Source organism: Mesoplodon bidens (genome assembly GCF_964165515.1).
Source record: "Mesoplodon bidens genome assembly, chromosome: 1".
NCBI lineage: Eukaryota > Metazoa > Chordata > Mammalia > Artiodactyla > Ziphiidae > Mesoplodon > Mesoplodon bidens.
In genome coordinates, this window is record NC_138176.1 from 183468077 (window position 1) to 183495685 (window position 27609).

Genomic DNA, 27609 nt, shown 5'->3' on the forward strand with positions numbered 1-27609 from the left:
GGAGATCACATGACCAACTTCTCCCCGGATGTGAAAAGTGGAGAGAGGGGTGCAAGGAGGGGAAACTGATGGGAAGACTGTCATCCCAATCACCTTCTCTTCTCTTGGCCTGCTTCCTCTTGCTGTTTCTTTAACATTCAGCCCTAATCCTCTCCAGGAGGCCTGCTCTGACACCCCAACCCTGACACTGGACCAGAGCCCTTCTCCTTCTGTTGACCTGGACCATAATCCTCATCACACCCTACTGAATTTCTCTCCTTCAGTTGGAGGCCCATCAGAGAACAATGTCTCAGAGGTGATGGGTGCTCAGTAATGCTTGCTTGTTGAGTATGTGAAGACGGCTAATTGTAGGAACAGTCATAATATTTACGTGGGTTTTCATCTGTGCCTATGAAAATCTCAGTGACAGTACAATCCATCTTACAGTGACTGTAAGATCAATCCATAGATAGAAATGGAAAAATCGTTGCCTCACACCTAATTCACGCTAATGTGATGGGCATGGGTTGAAAGGCATACTGGAAGCACGCAGAAGACAGGGAAATCTGAGCTTATATGATTTAGATGGTTTCAGCCTATTTCATTTCCTACGTCACATTTGCCTCAGACACATAATGGAGGCAGTGAAGACAGGAAAAAAAAAAGCCTTTGTTGCAAACAGAGAGGCAGGTGAGAATTTAAGAAGGGCTCATTGAAGGTGTTAAGACCCCTGGGTTGGCCTGCTGGTCACTTAGGGAAGCCAACCTAACCACTTATCCCACCCATTTGGGGCTGTTCCCACCCCTCCAGGAGAGGAACTACTCCCCTGTGCCCATCATTTATTATGCAATGACGACTCAGTGGTAGGTATCTTCTGATAAACCAGGGATTCTTTCCAAGCAGATCTCTGGCTGACTTGCTCTATAAATTATGGTGCTATTTCATCATATCACTAATACTTATTGAGCTCTTGCTAAATGCTTACACTGGACCAAGTGCTTTATGTTTAAAATATCATCAAATCCTCACAAAAAAACTCCTAAGTGAGGCTCAATTATCATCCCATTTTACAGATAGAGAAACCAAGGCACAGTTTCTGGGGTCACACAGCTACTAAGTGGCCAAACTGGGATTTGAACCTGGGCAGTCTGACACCAAAGCCCGGGTGCTTAACTGTTTTATATTCTTCCTCTTTTTTTCAGGTTATTTGCAAAGACAATGCTTTCTCCCAGGGGTTCCATTCCCACCAAGAAAGCCTGAAATACTGGAAAATACCATTCTATCACCCCTCCACCTTTGACACACTTCCCTTGCCTCTCATTTGGCCCAGCAGTAATATAACCATGAAATCACTGTGCCCAGCATAAAACCTCAGAATCCACCCTAATAAGCCTGCTGACAGCCCTTCAGTGAAGCACAGCTGAAGTCCTCAGGGAACGCTATTCAGTAAGGGAGACATTCCTCCAGCCGCTGTTCACCTCATCCGTGGATCCCTGTCCTCTGCACGCAAGCCAGGTGAAGATCAGACCAAAGAACACACCCAGCGCCATGATAATGTAGGGGATGTTGGTGAGGATCAGAGTAGTGTTGATCACAGACTTCAGTCGACTTGCAGTCTCTTTATCAATGAGAACACTCTGCGGGGAGGGGCAAGAAAATAGTATTCCCTTGATTACTGAATATCCAGGGTGTAAAGTTTTTTGCTCTATCTTTCTTCCAAACCATTAAACACAATTTGGGTATGTCCTCCTGTTAGCAAACCAGAGATACTGAAAATCCTTTTATAAGTTAGAATAACCAGAGGGGGGCACTTATTCATTGATGTCTCTTTTCTCCTGAAGACATGTTTTACTCAAAATTGGTGGGAAAAAGGAGGGGGAAAGTATGCAGAAATACTGAGAAAATATCAGCTTTTCTTTTGTATCAGACAACTCCATGGCACCCTTCAAAATCCAACTCAGCATACTTCCTTCCAGAAGTCTCCTTTGGCCTGGTTCAAGGCCCCTTTTCTGCGCTTCCATCTCACATTCTAAAATCTTCCATCACTGTCTCCACATTCTGCATTATAACTGTCTGTTTACTTGTCTGTCTCCTCCTGACTGTGAGGTTCCTGAAGGCAAGACTTTTATTTCAGTCAACTAAACACTGGGTATAGCGCCTGAAACACAGTAGATGCTCAATTAATGTCGCTTGATTAGATGAATGAATGAATAAATGAATGAGAGTCAATGCAATATTCCAACAATGGCATGTGGAAAGCATCATTTCTCTCTTGGTTGGATCTATACTGATCGGGACCAGAGGTTTAGACAGAAAGTGTTCAGGGAAGTCTTGAGGCTAACCAGAATTCCAGATAACTAAGGGCAAAAGTATTATCACCTTAAACTGTGAGGTATCTGAAGAGCTTAATTCTGTAAAAATTATTAGCAACAACTGGGACTTTGGGCTTAATTTAGGCTCAATTTGCAGATGAAGGCCCATCATGGTCAGAGTCTCCACCTCTGGAAGAAAAGGGGTGGGAGAGCAGTCTCCAAAGCCACTTCCAGGTCTAATGTTTTCCTTTTCTAGAGAAGAGAAAAGTCAAGTTCTTTCTGGGAGGGAGTAAAAGCACAAGGTTTCACTCCATCATTCCCTGGACTCAATCTAGTCTTTAACAAAAAGTCAAAGCAGAAGTTAAGGTAGAGGGGACTTCAAATATGGTGCAACAATGAATGTAAGCTGGCAGAACAGGGCCCTTCCACACTTTCAAAAAGCCCCCCTTTGGGGCTTCCCTGGTGGTGCAGTGGTTGAGAATCTGCCTGCCAATGCAGGGGACACGGGTTCGAGCTCTGGTCTGGGAAGATCCCACATGCCACGGAGCAACTAAGCCCGTGAGCCACAACTACTGAGCCTGCGCGTCTGGAGCCTGTGCTCTGCAACGAGAGAGGCCGTGACAGTGAGAGGCTCGCGCACCGCGATGAAGAGCGGCCCCCGCTCGCCGCAACTGGAGAAAGCCCTCGCACAGAAACGAAGACCCTTGGGCTTCCCTGGTGGCGCAGTGGTTGAGAATCTGCCTGCTAATGCAGGGGACACGGGTTCGAGCCCTGGTCTGGGAAGATCCCACATGCCGCGGAGCAACTGGGCCCGTGAGCCACAACTACTGAGCCTGTGCGTCTGGAGCCTGTGCTCCGCAACAAGAGAGGCCGTGACAGTGAGAGGCCCGCGCACCGCGATGAAGAGTGGCCCCAGCTTGCCACAACTAGAGAAAGCCCTCGCACAGAAACGAAGACCTGGCACAGCCAAAAATAAATTAATTAATTAATAAAATCCTACCCCCAACATCTAAAAAAAAAAAAAAACAGAGAGTGATAGATGATAGACAATCACTTATAAAAAAAAAAAAAGAAACGAAGACCCAACACAGCCAAAAATAAATAAATAAATTTATTTAAAAAAATAGCCCTCCTTCCATGGCTCTCCCCACAAACAATAGCCGTAATGACCCAGAAGCAACTGCAAATAGGTCCCATAAATGGTAAATATTGCCTGAATTCTTCCTATGAAACAATAAAAGCCTTGTCTTAAAACTGTAATCACAAACCCTTGAAAAGTTTATCAGTGTGGCTACCAATACAATGCTAAGTTGAAAAAGGATATAAAACTGTATCTACCGTATGGTCTCAACTATGTAATATCAAAACCAGAAAAATACTGAGGCCACATAAGCAGATGTCAGCTGCACTTTTCTCTGAGGGATGGGCTTGCTTATCAAGCAGTTCACTTTTTAAACACTATTTTTAATCTCCCGAGTTCTATAAAGAGCACGTTACTTTTACAAAATGCGAAATGTCAAATTATTTTTTACATAGTTGTTTTGGAAAAAACATTTTACAACATATTGCTGAGGAAAATGAAGCAAGTTAAAAACAATTTACCAAGGGCTTCCCTGGTGGCTCAGTGGTTAAGAATCCACCTGCCAGTGCAGGGGACACAGGTTCGAGCCCTGGTATGGGAAGATCCCACATGCCGCGGAGCAACTAAGCCCGTGAGCCACAACTACTGAGCCTCCGCTCTGGAGCCCGTGAGCCACAACTACTGAAGCCCGCGCACCTAGAGCCCGTGCTCCACAACAAAGAGAGGCCACTGCAATGAGAGGCCCGCGCACAGCAAAAAAAAAAAAAAAAAAAAATCACCTTTGCCCCTTTCTCACATCTTAAATTACACATAGCTACAATCGCAGAAGTAGGAAGTTCCCCAAGCTTCCACAGGTAAAACGTACCTGTGGCTCCCTCCCAGGACTTACCTCATTGATATACATCACTGGGAAAACCAGGGTTCTAATATTTCCCGTTTCACTACAAACACAAAAAAAGAGACTATTTTATAGACATCCTCATTATGATGGCACACTGGCCTGGCAAGACAAGTTTATATGAAAATGCCAGCCCAGTTATTTCATTAAATTACCTGGAATTTATGCAGACCTCTTATTATATCTGCAAACATAATAATCAGCAGTTAGATCACAAACAGTCTAGCAATTCAAAGTGTTGCATATTTATGTAAAGTGTGTTTAACCAAAACATAAGATGCCAAAAGTAAATTCATCAAAATGATTACTGTACTCCCAAGAGTTATTGGAGGGGAGGTTCCAGCAGAACAATGCTGTCATTCTTCAGAATGTTTTATAATCGGGCTACTCAGTATTGTCTTTACAAGAGCCTGGAGCAATCACTTACTGAGCATTTACTATGCACCAGCTCTGTACCAGGTGTCTTGGGAACATTATCTCACTTAATTCTCATGGTAGTCCCATGCAGTAGGCATTACTGTCCCAGGTTTAAGACAAGGAGATGGTGGCTCGGAGTAATTTGCCCAGGACCACCATGAATAAGTGGTGGAGCTAGGATTGGAATTCCACTTTGATTCTAAGGCTCTAGATTGTAACTACTAAATTATACTCCCTCAGAAATACACACACAAAATGCATCCCTACAAATCACATTTGCTTCCTAGAAAGATCCCAAACACATTTGCTTAAACCTGGCAAATTTTATGGGGGGAGCCAACCAAGTTTGAATGATAGATAGGCAGACAGAAAGATTAGATAAATACAGATATATTATAGATATGTATTACAGTTTTGCATTCTGTTTTTTCATTCAACATTGAATAAAATCATTTTCTCAATTTCCACTGAAAAGTCTGAGCAGGAGATTATACTCGAGAATCCTAATTAAGTAGATGGAGCGGGGGTACACTGGACTCCACAGAGTATTTAACCATCCACAGGAGGGTTTGTGGCGGGCCTGGGTGGGAGCAGTGGAAACAAAGGGAGGGAGGGAGGCAGCCAGAGTCCTGGTGAGGGAAATGCTTAGCAGAGTGGGTAAGAGCAGACTCTGTGCCTCAGTTTCCTCATCTGTAAAACGGGGTAATACAGGGTTATTGTGAGGAACAAATGCGTTAATGTATGTAAACTACTTAGAATAATGGCTGATCCATGGAAAGCATTCTATAAGTGTTTGGTTAAGTAAAATAAGTAACTTCCAAGACCAAGGCTGCCCATGACAATGCTGATCGTGCCTCATCCCTGAAGGGCAGGGTGAACAGACTTAGAAGTGGGCTGTACCCGTTTCGACATCAACCCCACCAGAAAGTCAATGTAGCAAAACCACCCTCTGCCTCTGCAGAAACAAGCAAAACTTACATAAAGTCATCTAATTTTTTGACATAAACGTTGATTTGGAACCTCTTGGCTGCTCTTAGGATAATTCCAGTCAACTGTGAATCAGAGAAGTAGAAAGAAAACGTTAGGATTTATTAAAACCACACACACCGTTTTTGTCGATAGAGCACCGTTTCTGTGTGGTTCTGATAAACAGGGCGGCCACTGCCACATTTGCTAGGCAGAGTGGGACGAGGGAAAACTGTTCCCCAGGACAGAATGAGAACTGTGGATTGTGTTAGCTGCCTGGTAGACCAATGTTTCTGACACTTTACTACGCATGCGAGTCCTTGGGCACCTTATTAAAATGCAGATTCTGATTTGGTGGGTCTGGGGTGGGGCCTGAGATCGGGCAGAATGCTGTCACTGTGAACAGCAAAGCCCTAGAGGACCCGGGCAGGAAGGAGATCCAGCAGATACCCTGTCGGCTCTGGGTTTCCAGGTGGAGGGCCAGAGTGCTACAAGGAGGACGTGGTCACAGCCAGAGAATGGTGCCCACGTGTGGCCAGGCGCACCCAACAGAGCCTGGAGGACAGACGCAGCACTGTCCACCCATGGCCACGCCACCTTTTGCACCAAGCGGGTGGGGTTGTGCCTCACCCTGGTGACAAAAGGTTTGGCTACTGAAAAGGAACTGACTGATATCTAAGAGAGAAAAGGGAGAAAACCACACCTGACCTTATTCACAAAAGGATAAGAGCACCGATTTCTCAAATATAAATGCAAGGAGTGTAGATAAGAGTGAAATGCCCATAAGTTGCTGTGCTCAAAGAATGTTCTGGCTCTTCCATGCATGTGTTCATGACTGTTCCATGCATGTGTTCAAAATCCCAAGAATGAAGATAGCTCACCTTTAATTCAGTCCCTACAGTGAAAGGTTCTCACATTGTGAAATGATACTCACATCCTTTCAACATGGTTTTTAGGTTTTCTCCTCTATGAATACGGGATTGGAATATGTATATATTTGATGCTTTTTAAATTAATGATGTCATATCATAACTCTCAAAAGCACCTGTATAAAGAGTTTTGCCAAAAGTGACTGAAGCTAATATATATACATTTAAATTTCAACCAAAACGTTCCTGGCAGCGAGTAAGCAGAGGAATGTCTTCACCCTGCTGATCCGTGGCCCAGTGAGAGGAATGTGTGTATGTTCAGGTCCAGTCTTTTGGCAACAGAAGACTGACCAGGTTACCTCGGTCCGATTCCAGTTGTTTCCAATGATGGGACTTTCACTGTTGCTTTTTTGTTAAAGTGGGTTTGCCGATATTTCTGCGTATTAGCTCAATACAACTCAGCGTTCCAATTACAGGGCTATGAGACTCTGCATCACATCACACTGAGCTGATCTCCCTCCACTTGAATATGTGAATGGAAGGAAGACAATACACTTCTCAAGAGTACCCAGGGCTAAGCTGGTGAACACCGTATAGACAGAATAAAATGTATGTTTTTTAACCAAGAAGACGTGTGTACTCACAGGATTAATGTCCACAAATGTCTCATGATATTCCTTATTTGGGTGCATGCCTTCTATGGCAGAAACAAACTTCTCATCTGCTTGGTAGAAGTGTGGGAAAGACATAATAATAGGTGCACCTGCATTTTGAGGAAAACAGAAATGAATGGTGAGGTTCTTAAAAGTCTAAGGTGAATATAAAGTTCCTGACCACAAATCCAGTTCCTCAGTAGGGGGAAAGCTATACACAGAAAAGTTGGGTTTGGGAGAGGGGCAGGCTAAAAGTATATTCTACATCTCTTAGCTTGGGATTTATACTTCATCTTCTGACATCTCATTTACCCCTACATTATTTTATATCATAATATGATAATGAAGTCCTGGCTAAATCATTTATTCTTCAACAAACATTTGCTGAACCTATAATAGACAAATGCTTTACACACATTATTTAAATTAACGCTCCCAGCAGTCCTATGAAGTTAGAACTATTTCCTTCCTTTTGTATTTGAGGAAAGGGAGGTTCAGAGAAGTTATAAAATTTCCCCAAGACATCCAGCTTTCAGGCGATGGAGGCAGAATTCTGATCGAATAAGGGACGGCTCATTTTAAAGCACTTGTTTCAACTGTAATTCTCTACCAGTAAATGGACTTTTTCCCCCCTTATTTTTCTGCTTTCCTGTTTATGTTTTACCCAAAATAGGCATCTTGCGGCATCTTAGTTCCCCGACCAGGTATTGAACCCCAGCCCTCAGCAGTGAACGCACGGAGCCCTAACCACTGGACCGCCAGGGAATTCCCAATGCAGAATTTTTTTAAGCCTTTGCCTGGTCCTGCCATCTGCAGCCTCTGACTAGATCAAGGTCTGCCCACAGGAAGACACTGTTTTTTTTTTTTCCTTCCTTTTTTTAAAAAAATTTTTTTTCCTAATTCATTTTAAAGAACAAATAGAGAAGCAAGTTATTAAAGGAAACCTATTCTATTGATAGCTTTTGCTCTTGAAAAGAGGAGGGGGACTCAACAACTGCTGCCAGGAAAATACATTTTGGGAGAAATTAGCTTAACGGCAAGTAGTTTAAGTCTGCTCACATATACTCCAGCCCATGGCTCAGACACCTCACTTGTCACACACACAGTTCTGCTCTCTGTTGCTACACAGTTTCACGAAGACACGATTTCCTTCTTTGTGACCTACGCTGACCTTTATTTATTTATTTTTTTGGCTGCACCACGTGGCTTGTGGGATCTTAGCTCCCTGACCAGGGATTGAACCCAGGCCCTCAGCAGTGAGTGGGCAGAGTCCTAACCACTGGGCCGCCAGGGAATTTCCTACACTGACCTTTAAAATGTATTTTTAAAGATCTGTTAAGGACTTAATAAGGGTCAGACACTGTCCTGAGTGTTTTACATACATTATCTCTAACCTTCACACAACCCTCCAAGGAAGTTATAATCACCCCCATTTTACAGATGAGAAAACGGCGGTCTTGAACCCTCCTTCAGCAATGTGGCCAATTTGCTAACAAACAGAATTCAACCCCAGATCCCCCTGACTCCAGAACGCTCACTCATCCCACTAGCCAGAATGTTCCTCTGGGGAATGCAAAACACTTGAGGATAGTCCTGAAGGGTAATATTTCAGTCCACATCTGGGAACACAGAACAGGCAAGAGGAAAAGGATTATAGCAAGAGGTATGCCTGTTGCAAAGTAGAATGCTTCTGTTGGTTCTGACATCAACGTCTTGAGGAAGCAGACTGTTAACAAAACAACAAGAAAAATGTGTCTACATATGTGCCTTGAACCACAGAAACATGGGTTGATCGGGCAGGTGCCATTTCAGGACCATCTCCCAGTGAGCCAGCAGGAGACGTCTGATCTCTAGGTCAGGGGTGTGTATTCCCCAGAACAGTGGTTCCCAATCTCTCAGGTACCACCTTCATGAGAATCACATGAAGCTCATTAAAACTACAGATTCTGGGGTGCTAGCAGGTGGGCCCTGGGACAGATGTTTTTAATGATTCTCCAGACAGTTCTGAGGTCAGGCTTGGGAGCCATGACCGCATCAGACAAGGAAAGGGAGGGTTATCCCCAAAGGAGATTTTCAAACCAAATGGACAAGGGGGCAAAAGTTAGCACATTATTCAGGAAAAAAGTACAACTTTAATCAAGAGAAAGGAGTTACAAAGTTTCTCAAGAGAAACTTTAAACAAGAATTGTAGCCTAAGAAAGATCACAGTACAAATATGAGAAGACCCTAAGTTCTAGCAGGAATTTGCTCAGAAGTAAGGATTTTATAAAAATCCTGTTCCTTCTCTGAGCCCTGGTTTCCACAATTATGAAAAGAGGGTACTGGCTGTCCATCTAGCAAGGCTACTGTGAATATTATGCAGCATATGATTGCAAAAACTAGTCCTCGTGATGAAAAAAATGCTTCTGTCAGCTGCACCCCTGATCATTCTCCCTCATTCACGGAAAGGAGCAGATTAGCTCAGACATTAAGAAACACTGGCCCTGGACCGGTTTCAAGAAAAAGAAAAACAAACTCTTAAACTACTGCCCAGGAAATACATAACATAGCAATCTAGGAATAAAAATCATTACAGGAAAGCCAATGCTTTTTTTAAAAAAAAAAAACTATGCTATAGCCATGTTACAAAACGTTTTTTTTTAATTGCAGTTGATTTACAATGCTGTGTTCGTTTCTGGTATACAGCAAAGTGATTCAGTTATACACACATATATATATATATATTCTTTTTTAGATTCTCTTCCTTTATAGGTTATTACAAGATATTGAATATAGTTCCCTGTGCTATTCAGTAGGACCTTGTTCTATTTTATTTTATATATAGTAATTTGTATCTGCTAATCCCAAACTCCTAATTTATACCCTCTGCTTTCCCCCTTGGTAACCATAAGTCTGTTTTCTATGTCTGTGAGTCTGTTTCTGACAAAATGTTATTCTTGAAAGGTCAAAATCGCTCTTTCTATTGGGCTGACAACATTCTTTGTTGAAGAACACCAATCCTGCATCCAGACCCTCCTGCCCATGTCCCCTCTCTGAGTTCTTACCGTTCTTGCAGATGCTGACATTCAAAACTCCTGAGCCCAGGCAGTTTCCTTTAGGTATACAGAAGCCAGCGTTGTCTGAGGTATTGGCTAATATTTCTGCAGGCACCTTAAACCTCAAGGCAGGCAGTCCCTGTACGCTCTCAAAGTCACTGAAAGTTATATATACTGACCTGTTAGGAAGTAAGAATTAAAAGTCAATGTGAGCTCCCATCAGCATGATCTGCCCGTACCAGTGAGTTAGCCAACCGTTCTTGGGTATAACGTGGCTAAAAGCTTACAGGATAAGTGGAAAATGAAGAGGCAAAAGAAAGCTTGAAAGGAGCTCAACCCATTGAATATGTAATAAAGTAGGAGACAGATTATAATGAAAGATGTTTAAGAGCAGCAGCTAGGGCTTCCCTGGTGGCGCAGTGGTTGAGAGTCCACCTGCTGATGCAGGGGACACGGGTTCGTGCCCCGGTCCAGGAAGATCCCACATGCCACGGAGCGGCTGGGCCCGTGAGCCATGGCCACTGAGCCTGTGCGTCCGGAGCCTGTGCTCCGCAACGGGAGAGGCCACAACAGTGAGAGGGCCGCGTACCGCAAAAAAAAAAAAAAAAAAAAAAAGGCAGCAACTATGCTAACATCTTAACAAGGCTTAGAAAAAAACATAATGTGCGGTAGGAAATCAAGAAAATGAGTTAGAATGGATATTTGTGCTGAAAGAAATGAGTCGCCTAGACTAGCATGGACACGTGCCAGTATGCATGAAGCAGAAGCAAAGCAGAGGAAGCCAGGGTGAGGCAGAGGCAAAGCAAAAGCAGAAGAGTTGGCAAAGGGTGTGGCCCGGTAGATTCTGAAGGCCTGGAAAAGTGCCCCATTAGACAGATACTTGATTAGAATACATACTTTGATACCCATGTCCCCCAAATAAAAATAGTTTCCATATTTTGCCTAGGTCACTTATTTCAATGGTGTTCAACGTCATTCTGACTTCAGTGGTTACAGAGTTTCAAACAGTGGTCCCTTATGATACTAACCACCCTTCTATTTGCACAGCACCTGAGTGACAGCCAAGGCACTTTTCACATACATTGTGGTAACTGATCCTTCAGCCCTGCATCTGAAGGCATCCAAAGGCTGAGGGGAACTGCTTTTGGGGCCTCACTTTTTCATCTCTGAAGCACAGGGGGCACACATCTCTCCCTGGGTTGTGACTTACAGGAGTTGCCTTCCACTGCGCATCCCACCCCATAGCATTTTTTCATGAAAATCTTAAGCAAACAGAAAAACAGAGAAAATACTATAGTAAGTACCTTTTATAACAAATACCACTTAGATCAATAAAATGTATATTTACGGACACAACTGAAGCTCTCTGCATAACACTCCTGATTCTGGTCCTCTGCATCCCCAGAGGTAACCGCTATCCTGAATTTGGGGTTTATCATTCCCATGCAGGTCTTTATACTTTCATATTCATAAACAACTTGTGGCACTGTTTGTTATTTCTAAATGTTATATAAACAGTATACCATATTCTCTTTTACAGTTTGCTTCTTCCTTCAACATTATATTTTTAAGATTTATTGCATTAATGTACATGGCTCTGGTTGTTATATTTTACTTTTAATATGATATTCTATCAAACAAATACCCCATTATTTATTTATTTATCTTTAAACTTTTTGTTTGTTCGGTTTGATTTTTGGCTGCGATGGGTCTTCGTTGCTGCGCGCAGGCTTCTAGTTGTGGCGAGCAGGGGCTGCTCTTCATTGACGTGCACGGGCTTCTCATTGTGGTGGCTCCTCTTGTTGCGGAGCACGGGCTCTAGTGTGCGGGCTTCAGTAGTTGCAGTGCGTGGGCTCAGTAGCTGTGGCTCGCGGCTACAGAGCCCAGGCTCAGTAGTTGTGGTGCACAGGCTTAGTTCTGCCGTGGCATGTGGGATCTTCCCGGACCAGGGTTCAAACCCATGTCCCCTGCCCTGGCAGGCAGAATCCTAACCACTGTGCCACCAGGGAAGCCCCATTATTTATTTATATTTTCCCTTCCACAGGCACTTAGATTGCTTTGGATGGAAGGAATTTTCACATATTGAGATATGGGGAAGTTATTCTGGCTTACACATGATTTAACTTAAACTTTATGCTAATGAGAACAGCCTCTCTTATAGCCTGTCAAACACGCATTGTACATCTGCTTTAACCATTAAAGAAAAGAATGCGTTTAAAAATCAAAATGGAGTAATTGTGGGTCACACATTCAGGATGGAGCTGCGCTGCCATTGTGGATGTGGCTTCAGACACATTCCTGCATCACTGAGAACTTGAATTTTCTCAACTGCATCAAACTCAAGGACACCACTAGCCATTCTCAAAACAGTATCTGCTAGCAGTGGCCAGCTGCAACCAAGGTCTCCCCGGGTAACTATGCAACCATTTCAGATCCTAACCAATCCTTGCTTAACAAGCACTCTTACTTCTTGCCAGCTCCAGTTATAATTCTTGATAAACAACTCACGTAACTAACTGCAACCTTGAGGTTTTTGCCTTTGTACGTCTCCCCCATTTTGTAGTCTGATAAAACACAATTCAAGTGCTCCTTGAATCAGTGTCTCCTAGGCTACAGTCCTCAGTTTGGCTCAGATAAAACTCTTTTCCACTCCTATTATAGACCGTTTATTATTTCCGTTGACACTTCCAATTTTTCCTAACTACAATCCATGTTGCAGTGAACTTTTCTGTCTAAATCTCCTTCATGTATGTACATTAGTTCTTCAGGTCAAGGAACCTTCACAGGAGAGAAGTGCGGAATCATGGGGTTTGCACGTCTTTGGCTTTACCAAGCGTTGCCAAGTGGCTCTTCAGAAGTAGTGGTACCAAACAAGAATGAGTTTCCTCTGTGCCCTATCTTTAATAAGCCTCCTACTACCCTCCGAAATTTCTTTGTCTCACCCATTGCACCCAAACATATTTTCTCTTCCTTCAGTCCTTTCACAAATATTGACTGAAGAGAGCAGCTGGATGGAAGGGGACTGAGATATCCCGCGTGAAAGCTGGAAAGGGTCTGCACCGCGACACAGAGAGCAGGGATGGAGTGAAAGCAGAGCTCTTTCTGAGGACGGATCCCACTTGGTGACTGATTCAGTGCAAGAGAGGAGGGAGATTTATAGTGATTCTGGCAGGGCTGACTGAGGTGCTCAGTTGTGTGAGATATGAAAGCCAGAAGAACAGCTGACCTTGAGAATATTGACTCCATAGCATCAAAGGCAACTAGATTACTTCTGACGGAGGAGAAGTCTCACGAAAAGCCTTGCAGGAGTGAGTGGGAGAGGAAAGGGAGGCTGTGTGATCAGCCTCTCAGCTGAGCGGTTTTAGGGTGAAGGGCGGGAGAAGCAGCAGTGAGGACAGGGAGCTGGGAATCAGGTCACAGAGCAGGAGGCCTTCCTGCCACAGAGGGGACTTCATCACACGCATCTGGAGAGAAACAGCAGGTGGGAGCCAGGGAGAGGTTGCGGGCCACGTGTGAGCAGATGGGATCAATGGGAAGGTCAGAGCTCAGCAAAGACCTATGATCTCTGAAATATGGACCGCAGTATGCTTTCTTTACCTTCTATGGAGCGATCACCTGTTGACCGGAAGAAGACCAGGGCAAATTTCACACCTGACAGAGCATACCATAATAACAAAGAGCTAACATTTAAGGTTATTTACAGTGTGACAGGCCCTGGGCTGAGTATTTTATTAAAGTAACTCGTTTGTCCTCAAAACAACTCCCAAGGTAGGCAACTCTTTCTATCCTTATTTCACAAATGAGGAAAGTTAGGCACAGAGTGGTTAAATAATGTTCCCAAGGTCACACAGCTGTAAGTGGTGGAGCTGGTATTCAAACCAACACAGCCGGGCTCTGGAGTTAGTGCTGTGAACCACTACACTTCACTGTTTCTCAATATGCCATCATCGTTGATCACTCACTAAGCATACATATCCTCACCAAATAAGTGCAACTATATATAATTCCTCACATTTTTGGTGGTCTTACAGTCAAAGGACTTATTTTTCAGGTTCTTACCTGCAAAAATCAGATGGGAAGACATAAAGGACTTCGTCTTTGGTGATTAATGGGTGAAAAGAATCTCCGTCTGTTCCGTTGATCATATTGCACTCGTCTGCTGTCCACCAGTCAAGAGACCTGTCATTGGGAGACAAGAAAGAGTCCAGAGGGTCACACTTGATTTTAGGCTTTTTTTTTTTTTTTTTTTTTTTTTAATGGTCAGGACTTTTCAAGACTCAACCGGGAGCTGGCTACCCACAGAATCTTATTCATATGCAGACACAAGGGTGGTATTGGTTGGGGACTGGATCAAGAGGCGGAAAAGCAGGCCCCTGATCCCCAGTCAATTCTGATAGAGGCAACAGCCAAAAATCCTTCTTCCCTTCCTCTAAAACAGAGTATCTCACGTAGAGGTTTGGGAATACACACTTCCTTAAAGCAGTGATCCATTTGGCATTTACAGTAGCTTTGTTCACAGCCAGCCCGTGGACAGATGAGCCCTGGACAGATATTGCAGGGAGATAATATTTGTGACAGAGCATTAACTGTCTCCCCCTCCAAACAACTAAGGGAGGATTTCTTTTGGGTCACAAGAAAGTTTAACCTTGAATCAACTTTATGCTCACTGACAGCACAGTTGAGATGGCGGGTTTTTAAAAGTTAATTCCTTGAAAAATGGTATAAAGTGCAAAAGACAGGAAAGGACAGGCAATAAATAGTAATTCTTCTAACTTCTGGTCAAGGTGGCCTTCTAAGTTCGTGAATTGAGGACATCTTCCAGAGCAGTGGTTGATAGAACAAAAAAGAGAACATTTAAAAGGTCTACACCCTACTCAAACACAAAAGAACATCTCCGTAGACAATGAAAGGTGCTAACTGCCAAGTTGTGAGTAGGGCTACAACTGCCGGCCCACTGGGCTGCAGGTCTGGAAGCCAGGAGAAAGATCTACAAGTCTAGCTCCTGAGGTTAATGAGGATTAAGAGTGGTCCATCAAGGGTGTGAAACCAGGATCTGGGGGCAGGGATTTTCTGGTCAGCGAGAGAGGCTGAAGAAAGCAAAGCTGAGTTGCTGGGAGGCAGAAAGCCCCAGGCACAGCCTCACATCCAGAACCTGAGTCAAGCTGCCTGCTGCCTCTTTGGCCAGATCTGTGATGAACCCTGGGTAATCGTGAGGTGGAGACCCACCATGTGTGCTGGTGTTGGGGTTCCTAGGTAGGCTGCATGGAGGCAACTGCAAAAGTGTTACCTAGGGAGAGGTGAGAGGATGGATGGATGGTTGAATGGATAGATGGATAGATAGATAACAGACAGACTTCCCAAATAATTATTCTGCAGGTCAACATTTTTTTTAATGAAAGAAACTTATACTAAGAGATAGGCAACAAAATCAACAATAAAATGAATTCACTTGAGAAGAAATTAAAATAATTGAACAATCTGGCTAATAAATATGTTGTTTAGTATCCTCAAAGAGACAAATGGAAGAATAACATCCATAAAAAAGAATGGTAAATTATTAAAAACAAACAAAAAAGAATGAGATAAGAGTAGAGAGACCCAAAGAATGAAAAATAGAAAGCTTCAGAATAAAAACAGAATAAAAAAGTTTTCTGAAAGAAAAACTCCATATAGGGATAAGCTCTAGACTGTAGGTAGTTGGAAAGAACTGGCTAACTGAAAGATCACTCTAAGGAATTTATACAAATATAAACTCAGAAAGATTAAAAATTAAAGCATCAAGACACAGAGAATGTATCAAGAGGCTCCAATAAATATTTAATAGGAGTTTGTGGGAGGGTAGTGAGAACACAGTGAATAACAGAGAAGCAATAATTTAAGAGATAATTGCTGAAAGTTTTCCAAAATTTAAGAAAGATACGAGACCTTGGATTGAAAGTATGCCCCAAGGGCCAAATAGAATAAATAAAATAAATTCAAATCTAGATATGTTGCAGTAAAACTGCAAAAGGCCAAGGAAGAAGATAGATATCAAAAGCCAATGGAGTAACATCTTCATAATTCTGAACTGTCAACCTAGAATTCTATACCCAACTAAAACCATTAACAGCTGAAAGTGCAATAAAGATATTTTTAAATATGCAAAATCTAAGAAAGTTTACCACCCACAGATCCTCACTGAAGGAACTACTAATAGAGTGTTTCCCAACCTAGTAACATTTTGAGACTGATTAATTCTTTGTGGGGGACTGTTCTGTACACTGCAGGATGGTTAACAGCATCCCAGGTCTCCACCCAGTAGATGCCAGTAGCAACCTCCAGTTGTGACAACCAAAAATGTGTCCAGGCATCACCAAATGTCCTCTAGAGAGCAAAATTGCCCCTGTTTAAGAACCACTGTACTAATGACCTTCAGCAAGAAGAAAACTAAATCCAAGGGGAAGATGTGAGAAGGAAAAATAATAATAAATTAATAAAATATGTTGGTATATTTAATTATTTACTACAAAAATAATGAAATTTTACTTAATTTGGCTTCTGAAGAAGGTGAAACAAGTTGTAGACAAGAATAACATAAAAGGTGTGGGTATTAAGAAATGGGTAAAGTTATTGTCTCATTTGAAGAAGAGAGATAATAGATAGCCTTAGATTCTGTTAGAAAAAAAATTGTTAAAGATAATCAAAGGGTAGAATAGATATAAACCAGCTAAGGGTGAAAAATAATAATGTCTAAATAGGTCTAAATATATCAAATAATATATCATTATATTGTAAATGTATCAGTAATTACAACATGTATATAAAAGGATTAAACTCTCCTATTAAAAGGAGAAAGAAAATATGGAAACAAAATGTGGAAAGAAAATAACAGATTGGGTTTAAAACAAAATCCAGCTATATTCTGTTTACAAGTAAATTTCCCTCCCAGCTCAGTACCCAGTCATCTAGTTAACCCTCCAAAGGCAATACTGTTGCCAGTTTCTCATATTCTTTTAGGGTTCTTATATCCTCGGGAATGTGTGTGTGTGCACACATGCGCACCCTCATGCATGCGCAAATGTATGTGTATGTACATGGATATGTGTGTTTTAAAAAATTTAAATAAACTTGAAATTTAAAAACAGTTTTTGCTTTACAGAAAAGTTGTGCAGATAATATTCCACGCCAGTTTTCTTGCCTGTATTTCTGGGAAGCTGCGAAGTAAATTTAATGTTCAAGAACAAAATTCCTCTTACCATAGTTCCTGAAGAACTAGTCTCCTTTTCTCTCGAAGATTTCTAATTTCTATGACTTAAAAATATCATTCTGCTTTATGTGTGGCTTTATTGCAAGCTGCCTCAGTCCCTCTTTAGAGGTAGTTTGTTTATAAATTATAAACATTAAAAATATTTTGAAATGCTATAATGCTGAACTCAAATGTATTTCATCTTAAAAAAAATACACAAACAATGCAGAATCACTAAATTAAATTAAAAAAAGAACCTCTCTCCTTCCCCCAAAACAAGCAGTGATTTGAGAAGTATTTGTGCTGCAGCTACATATCATTCAATGACTAAGTGGAAGAGCAAAACTTTTCATTGGCTTGTGATTCATGACTAACCATGAGAAACCTACCTATCATTAATATTTAATTTGCGAAGTACCTTACCCCAATCTTGGTTTACAAGATAATAATTTTACATATTTATAGCATATTATTTATATTATAGGATATTTTACATAATTATAGATTTTTTTAATTTATAGATTTTTCATCCAAAAAGTGATAGTGCTAAACTTCTTTGAAATAAAGCAGAAGTGGACGTTCAATTAAATGAAAATTGAAAAAATAATCACACCAATAAATCATTAGACTTACGTTTTTCCATTCCATTCCACAATCTTGGAAAAGTTAAGGTAATTGTCTTCTCCAGTTAGAAAAACATAGTCTCCATCATTAGTCCCATTTTTCTGAAAATAAGAGAATATGGTCATTTATGGTAACTGTGATGGTTCATTTCATGTGTTTACTTGGTTAGGCTATGGTGGCCAGTTGTTTGGTCAAACAATACTCTAGATGTTGCTGTATTTTGTAGATGTGATCAGTTCGGTTTCAGTAAAGGAGATTACTGTTGATAATGTGGGTGGGCTCATTTAATCAGTTGAAGCCTTTAAAAGCAAAGTCTGAGGTTTCCTGGAGAAAAAGGAGTTCTCTCCTCAAGACTGAAACATAGAAATCCTGCCTGGGCTTCCAGCCTGCTGGCCTGTCCTACGGATTTCAGACTTGCCACTTGCCAGGACCCACAAGTGCATAAGACAATTCCTTAATATAAATTCCTGAACAGATATATAGATCTCCATTGATTGTGTCTTTCTAGACAACCCTAACTGATACAGTAACTAACACATTTAATCTGTATGAAACTGCCCTAGTTGGGCCTAACTGCCTCATGAGACTGAACCACAACTAGGGAATACAGTAGTAACTGTTTTGCTAAATCCCATATTAACCATATTATTACTTTATGGTTTTAAAAAGTATGAGCCCAATTAAATAATGGACAAAGGATTTGAAGAGACATTTCTCCAAAGAAAATATACAAATAGCCAATAAGTACATGAAAAGATGCTCAATATTGTCAGCTATTAGAAAAATGCAATTCAAAACCACAATGAGATACAACTTCATACCCATGAGGATGGCAATTTAAAAAAAAAGGAAAAGAACAATTGTTAGTGAAGATGTGGAGAAACTAGAGCCTTCCTGCATTGCTGGTAGGAATGTAAAATGTTGCAGTTGCTGTGGAATACAGTTTGGCAGTTCCTCAAAAAGTTAAACATAATGTTGCCAGATGACTCCAAAATTCTACTCCTATGGATATACCCAAGAGAATTCCGCTCCAAGGTTTATATCTAATGGTCATACAAAAACTTGTACACAAATGTTCATGTGCAGCATTATTCATAGTAGCCAGAAAGCAGAAATTAACCAAATATTCATCAACTGAAGAATGGATAAACAAAGTGTGGTATAGCCATACAATGGAATATTACTCAGCCATAAAAAGGAATGAAGTGCTGATACATGCTACAACATGGATGCATCTTCTAAACATTATACTAAATAAAAGAAGCCAGACACAAAAGATCATATATTATATGATTTCATATGAATTTCATTCCATTTATATGGATGCCCAGAATAGGCAAATCCATAGAGATAGAAAGTAGATTCATGGTTACCAGGAGCTGGTGGGAGGGGGGAATGGAAATGACTGCTAACAAGTTGTGGGTTTTTTGGGGGGGAGGGGCTGATTAAAATGCTCTGGAATTGTAAAGTGCTGGTGGTTGCACACCCTTGTGAATATACTAAAAAACACTGAAGTGTACACTTTTAAATGGTGACTTTTATGTTAAGAGAATTATATCTCAATTAAAAAATAAAAAAGCATAAATCTAGGGCCAGGACCCAATCATACTTGAATAGAAAAAAAGTGGTATTAATATAATCCCATTTTTCAATTAACGTTTTCTTGAGCTGTATATTCTGTCCAAGTTACACTTCTTAATGGCACAGACAGACACACTGTACATTCTTACAAGTTCTTCATCTGGGATGGAGCTTTGATTTCTGGGAAATAGCATGGGTTACTCTGAAACATTTAAATGCTTAACCACTTAGTTTAGACCACATCTGAGTTAAATGGAGGACTTCAAGAAGCAACATACATGTATTTATTTTTTAGTATTTTGGTCTGTTTCTTTTCAGTCTTTTTTCTACACAAAATTTGTTTATAGAGCTAAGATATATTATATATAACATACACATATAGTATCTTCTATACACAATTTTTATACATATATACAATTGTGTATACATATATACAATTTCTTTACTTATGTGTATAATACATTGCCTGTATTATCGAAAGTTCTTCCTAGGTACAGCTTAATGACTCCATAATATTATGTGGAAATAATTTAACCATTTTCTTATTATTGGATATTTAGTTTTGAATTGTTTTGCTACTATAAATAATGTATGAATATCTTTATGACTAAAAACATTTTCCGTGCTTTTATTTTCTAAATAGATCACTAAAAGTGAAATTGCCAGATAAAAGAACATGAACATTTTTTAAACTTTTGAAACATAGTATCAAGTTGCTCAAGGTCACCCAGTGGAAACAGCAAGATAAATCAGTTTACATTCTCCAAATGCCTTTTGTTAAACTTTGCTTATTGGATCAACAAAAAAGGGGTTTCTTATGTCTTTTCGAATTTCTGTATTCACTAAGGTTGAACTCTTTTTTTCATTCAGTCATTTTCCTTAAAAAAACATTCATACCATTTGTGAATTCTCTTTTCAATTTTTTTGCCTACTTGGGTTCTTCTTTTTATCACTTGACACTACTTCACCAGCTATGTCAATATATCAACATGGTCCACATACATAATAGTCATGTTGTGTTCCACATATGAAATTTTACATGACTTTAAGGTATGAGAAAGGACTCCTCTTTAAGGGCAACAATATGAACGTACAACAGTTTAGAAGCGAATTCACATAAAAAGTGCTGAACCACCAAATTTAAAAAATGCTTGTGCTACTTCTTGAAGTTCTCCAATGAACTCAGATGTGGGTTAAGCTAAGTGGTTAAGCATTTAAATATTTCAGAGTATGTCCAAGAGTCCTCCCCAGCTGTTACTGGCCCAAGAGTCAGACCCTGAATGTCAATGCTTCCCTGTTACTTGCTAGAACTTTTGTTATTTGAGAACAAGCAGGAATAAATAGGTTTTGTGTTATTGCAGTAGGGTTGTGGGTTGAATACGAGGAACATATTACTGCAGGAGGCTGAGAAATGTTCTAAGAATAAGACAACATTCATACCACTAGCGTAATACATGCGTAATCCCTCCTCCCAGTACAACTGGCTGGACTGGCTGACCTCTCAAGGATACTCCCCAGCCACCATCGCTTTAGACATCCAAGAACCCACATTCACTGGGAGGTGCTTGAACTCTCTTATGCCAAGGAAAACAGAGGTACCCTAAAATCAACGGGTAAAGATTTGCTGATTTGCTTTCCAGTATGCAAAGAAGAGCACCTGATATTCAGCCAGGTCCCTTGTTCTCAGGAGCTCTGTGCCAACACTGTCTGTATTACCTCATCCTTCTCACTCACACACCCTGTCCCGCACCATTAATTGTTTGGCTGTTTCATCATTAAAGTCTTTGAAGGAAAAGTGTTCAACAGCCTTAACTAAGGTTTTCTTTTTTTATCACAACGTGTATTGGAGCAGGTGGAACGGGCACACAGGCCTAGGGGATCAGAGCGGAATGTGGCAGACGCCACTGGGATTAAGGAAAGATTTGAGGCCCGGCTCAGACGGGTACAGAGCAGGAGGGGCCAGTGAGGCGCAGAAGCCCGTGGTCTGTCCCAGTCTTGAATGAATGACGGCCCAAGTATGGACCTCTGTGCTGCTGGAGACAGAGTCAGGATTGGCCAGAGCAGATGAAAAACTGAACAAGAAACACCTTTGCCTTTGTACCAACAACACTAGACACAGTTTATTTGGTTCCAAAATGGAAACATATACCAGTCATTCATATTAATTCAGGGTCTTTATTTTGAGCCAGTCATGGAGAGGAAGAAGAATAATGGTTCCTAAAATGTGTTGCAACTTAGAGTTTGCAAAGCACTTTTGTGGACTCTCATTTGGCCATTCTAAGCAATCTTTGAAGGGTAGATACCTTTAGCCTCAAGTTACAAATGATGAAGCTGAGGTTCAGGAAAGTCCCATAGCTATTGAGCGAGAAAGTCAGAATGCAAATCCAGGCCCTCTGAGTCTAAGTCTCATGCTCTGTTCCTGCATGTGGGAAATCTATACCAGGTGCTAATCTAACTGAGCAATGCCAGGGCTTTTCACTAACAGGGCCTTGTAGAGCTACAGTGGTGCTTGCGAGGAGAGGCAGAGAGAGAAAAAATATAAAGTAAAACCACACATCCTTGCCACGGGAAAGCAAAAGTGCCAATTTTTAAATCTGTCTGTAAATGTGAGTTACATTTTTAACAGGTATTTAAGGATATTAGTTATAAGTTTGATGAGGTCAGTGTAAAAACAAAAAGCAAGCTATACAATAAAAGTTATCAGAGAAATACTGAGGTATTAGGAACAGGATCTACTTGGCAGATGGATGGTAGCCACCGGGACCAAAGGGGGCTTAAGGAAACCTTTGTATCCTTCTGCAGGAAGTTTCCCGGAAATTATTTCTAGAAGGGAGTCTAGTCACAGCTTAACAAGAAATCGGTGCTTCCTCTGGTCCTGTGGAAGCTGGCTCCTGTGAGATGGAAGCTTCTAGGGAACATCTGTTGGGTCTGCTTGCCCAGAGTGAAGGATTTAGGGTTGGTGGGGCCCTACTCCTAGGACCACCCTCCTCTTGCAAAGATAATATTTAAAAGTTGTTTACCATTTCGTTTGAACAGTTTTTAAGTTTATATATCCCTGAAGGTAGAGGGGCAGTATTATTACCACTAAGCAACTGAAATGCTAAGAGATTACATGATGAGGGTGAGGTTCTCCAGTAGTTAGACCCAGAGAATAACCACAAATTTAAAGATAGGGAAATTCATCATAATTCCACATCCTGTCCTGAACCTCCATCTCTTCCTGAGTTTAAGTTTGTCATTTACCAACCTTCCAACTATCCATTTTAATCAAGTTTTTTTTTTTTTGGGGGGGGGAGGATAGATTTTTAATTGCTTTTAATTTTAATTCATTTGAAGCTCAGGCAGCAATAACATATGCTTTGAATAATAATTACTTGAATGCTGATATTTTGGGGTTCAAGCCAAAGTAAATAAAATCTACAAAAAATGATACAAAATTCCACTTATAAACAAAAGAAATCATAGACGAGGGACACAAAGAGTTTCAAATTATCCAGCCTCTTTCACAAATAAGATGTCTAAAAATCGAACAAGTAGCTCCCACCCCTAATGGACTATCATGTCCCAGTTTAGTTTCTTATTTGCCTCTGTCAGACTGATCCATGGGTTTAGCCTCCAAGTCATCAAAACAAGACTCGGCATTGATCACTGAAACTTATGACACTTTGAAAGACTGCACCTGATTAATGGCACAGCACACTCTATATATTTTTCATAGTGACACTCATTCAAAGTCAGCACTGGTAGCACGTTGAAATTGTGGGAGAGGTTTTTTTTTTTTTTTTTCCCTACTAAAGCACTTTCTTATTTTTCACATACTCTACAAGAGATCGAGGATTCCATGCAACTTTGGTCTTCTCCTAGAAGAAACCCCAAGTGAAGATAAAATCTGGCTTGGAATGCTCTCCTCCTCAGCTGAACAAAGAATCTCTGAAAAGAAAAATTGACTTACCCCATAGAACAGGCCAAAATAGGGAGAGATGTCAGGTTTGAAAATGTTGATGAGGGATAAGATCTCATCTTTGTAGCCCCAGAGCAATTCATCCACCGTGTGGGTCACAAAGAGCTTCTGCTGATAGGCCTTCAACAGGGCCTCGATGAGCTCGTGGAGAAAGGGTAGCTGGGCCCATTCCATGGCGGTCTGAGGAACACAGGCACGTTCAGAGAGCAGTGTCCCCACCCCACTCTCCTACTGCCCCTTCAGCAAAGGGGGCTGCAAACGTAAATGTAAAACCTTGAGATCAAACAGCTGAGAGGTTAACCAAAGAGCTCCTCTCTGGCTGAGTGTGACGAATAAGACTCTTCACTTATTGTCCTTTCTCAGTATTACGTTTTGTAACTGTCATCTTAGCATCCTCACTCGCAACTCTGAGTTCTCCCAACACCACGGAAGGGGAGAAACTCTTGCAATATATTGGCATCTTTAGCCACAGGGTGGTACCATCTTCCTCCCGATCAGGGTTAGAGGCTGGGTCCCCATAAACTCTGCCCCACTAGCCAGCTGGGCAGGGCCAGACCTGGGATCTAATACTTTCCAGGTCCTGGGTCCACCATAAGTGTCCAGCTGCATATGTAGCGGTCACCCAGGAGTTGGAGTGGGAACCTCAGAGGGGATAGAAGAAGTCTCCTGGGCCTCATGTGAACACACAGGAGGAAACTGTAAAAAAAATCCTAAAACTTACATTTTGTCACCATTTGAAAAGACCACATTTGAAAGACCTCAAAAAAAGTCTGAAACGAACTTTAAAGAAGGGGGGAAAATATAAATATACACACACACACACACACACACACATATATATAAACATTTAAAATGGACTACCACAGGATATGTATATACACACACACACATATATATATAACTTAATAGCTCCTAAAGGTAAAACCATAATGGCCTTAACTTAGCTTTTTCCTTTCTTCTAAAATCCACAATAATGAGATTTAAAATGCCTACTTACCAATGCAGGAATATTTAATGTTCTAAGTAAGTCAATTTTAGGGTCTCCAACAGATTTATCTCGTTCAAAAACATAGGCCTTGTTGCTCACGGCAGATATTGTTGTTCCATTATCTCCAAATTGAATATCTTCTTTGTTTCTGAGTTCCCTAAAAGAAGAGGATTTTGTTTGAAAATAGGCAACACTTTACTAAGTAATACTTTTCCTTTCTTTCAGCATCAAAGTTATTTTCAATATAACATTCCCAATACAACCCATATTGGGGGAGACTGCAGATACTGACTCCCTAAACACTGGAGACTTAAGCTATAATGTGGAAAGGAAATGAGGCCCCGGAGAGAGGGCAAAAAGTGTTGTTTTCATTCTTTCCCCCCATAATTTGGGAAATGCAATGGTCAAGGGTCACCTTAACTAGGGAATCAAAGCCAGTGAACTCTCTCCTGGGTTATAGTTTGGTCCTGAAATATTTTCAAATTTTTCAGTTCATAGATTCAGTTTCAATTTCAATGCGTTTACCAATGTCTTTTTATTTCTAAGTTGAATTCAATTAAAAATCCATTTAACAAAACGAATGCCTAAGGTTTAGTAAATGAGAGGAGTTCACTCCTGGTTTTGATATCCATTTCAGCTTGGTGCCTGTGAGTGCCCCCACATGAGGTATTAGCAAAGTTGGTAGGAAGTGTCTGGTGCCAGGCCTGAGACTAGGGTGAGGGAAGTGATGCACCTGCCTTGGCTACAAAATGTAAGAGGGCCCGAACACTCAGTAGTCAAAACAAATAATACTTTAACGCAATTTAAAAAGATCAAAATTAATGCTAAAAATTTATGATGAACAAAATATCAAAATTTTACATAAAAACAGGACTGATGTTTTGTCCATCAAATGCCTCATGCCAGTCCTGAGCCTGCCTGGTCCATAGTAGATGGTCACTAAATTGCCATGTCTATTCCTTCTCTGCCGCTTACCTGTTCTTCCTGTTTCATCAAGGGCTGTGTTGTCTCACCTGGTAGCCCTGTGTCTCCTGAACCCTTGAACTGTGGCTAATTGGAACTGAGATGTGTTGTAAGGGTAAAATACACAGCAGATTTCAAAACCAGTACCAAAAAAAAAAAAGAATGTAAAATATCTCAGCTTTTTAATATTGATTACATGTTGAAATGATACTATTTTATTTATTTTTTAAATTGAAGCATAGTTGCTCTACAATATTATATAAGTTATAGGTGTACAGTACAATACAGTGATTCACAATTTTTAAAGGTTATACTCCACTTATAGTTATTATAAAATATTGGCTATATTCCCCGTGTTGTACAATATATCCCTATAGCTTATTTTATACCTAATAGTTTGTACCTCTTACTCCCTGACCCCTCCCCCTTCCCTCTCCCTGCTGGTAACCACTAGCTTGTTCTCTATATCCATGAATCTTTTTTGTTATATTCACTAGTCTGTTGTATTTTTTAGATTCCACAGATGAGTGATATCACTCAAGAGAGGTTTCTCTTGCTTGCAACCAAAAACCCTCTCACAGAGAAATCATAACCCGTGAGGAAACAGAGATTCAGCTAACGTAACTTTCCCAGGACTAACCAAGAAGTGTCAGACCTGGGTTTAGACTCTTGGTAGCCTGACTTCATGTCCAAGGTCTTCCTTGAGTCTACACCTAAGTGAATGCAAAGGGATTTGTTAGAAGCTGGAGGAAAAGAAGAAATTTCAAAGGCAAATCCCTGCCTGAGCCAAGGCAGGTGCTTGCAGAGAGGGCCCCGCCCCCTCTCTAGTCCCAGAGCCGCCCTGCAGGGAAGGGGAAAGGACAGACTTCTCCAGGAGAAGCTGTGTATAATCGGGGCCCAGGATCCCAGCTTGGCCCTGCTGACCACCAGGGAACTACAAGTAGAAAAAGCGACCCCAGGGTGAACGCCAGTTTCCTTGTACTCACAGAAAGCTGGGCCAGGCAGTCAAGAGCTGGGATTCAACAGATTCAGAAGCCAGGGACCAACACTGCCAAGTTTTCTAACTGATGACGAAAATTGATGACCTTCCCAAGACTTTTTGTTGTTTTCACTGAGCCTTAGGTCATACACCTAGAGGCCTGAGTAATTCCAAGTCTACAGCCTGCTTCGTTTATGCCTATGTATGTTTACTGACTTTGAAGATGACTTTTAGAATGTTTTCTTTATTGCTTACCCTGTAAGAACCTGATGTTTTAAAGGGAAATTGCACATGGATGTTCCAATCGCTTTCTGCCTCGTAACTTGACTTGGTTTCTCAATAAACTTCAAAAAGTCAAAGCCAAGGGTTCCCGAACCACAGAAACATTTCATTCCCTTGGCAGGCACAAAGGGTTCATGTCAGGTCACTCACAGCTAACCAGGTGACTTCCCCCAGCCACCAGCCATCCTCGGGCATGACCGACACACAGCCTTTGCTGAGCCATCTAACTGAAGGAAGACAGTGCCACAGGGCTGTCAGGAGTGGCCTCCAGCTCTGCAGAGGAAAACCGAGGGGAGGGATGGCAAGGGACCTCCGTCTCAAAACAACATGTGACAGTCAGAGGAAACCCAAAAGGCTTTCCCTTCCAAGCACTCCTGTCATGCTGGTGACCCTAGGGAGGTCACAGCAAAAGGAGAGGGAGTTTAGTAACAAGAGCAACAAGTCTCGTTACCCAAATCTCCCCATAGCTGATCAACCACAGTCAGCTAGAGGCAGGATGCTTTCCTGGTGAACAGCAGACCGAGAGCAAGAAGTGATGGATTAGTGCTTTACTGTATCGGAGAAGACCAAAGAAGCTTCCAGAAACAGAAACAAAATTAAAAAACAAAAAGGCAAAGCAAAATCGCAGGCCTAGACAATTAATTAAGGAACCATACTTGAAAGTGCCTGGTATAGTCCCTGGTACTTAGTAGATACTAATTAATCCTACTGATTGATATCAAACGTCCCAGGACATCACAGGCTCAGAATACAGTTTACTATTTGTTAATCACAATGATAGCCCTAGTCACTAAGA

At 41.2% G+C, this 27609-nt stretch overlaps 1 protein-coding gene across 1 annotated transcript in view; it reads right to left on the minus strand.

Moving 5' to 3' along the window:
- SCARB2 (scavenger receptor class B member 2) overlaps positions 1-27609 on the minus strand; it is a 67291-nt gene that overhangs the window by 2734 nt on the left and 36948 nt on the right. The window contains exons 3-11 of the mRNA XM_081245133.1: positions 24599-24746; positions 23593-23781; positions 18069-18160; positions 14270-14389; positions 10220-10389; positions 7167-7285; positions 5666-5739; positions 4262-4313; positions 1458-1616 (exon numbers count right to left, since the gene is read on the minus strand). Of these exons, the coding sequence (XP_081101259.1) occupies positions 1458-1616; positions 4262-4313; positions 5666-5739; positions 7167-7285; positions 10220-10389; positions 14270-14389; positions 18069-18160; positions 23593-23781; positions 24599-24746 (1123 nt within the window). The remainder of the gene's footprint in view (positions 1-1457; positions 1617-4261; positions 4314-5665; positions 5740-7166; positions 7286-10219; positions 10390-14269; positions 14390-18068; positions 18161-23592; positions 23782-24598; positions 24747-27609) is intronic.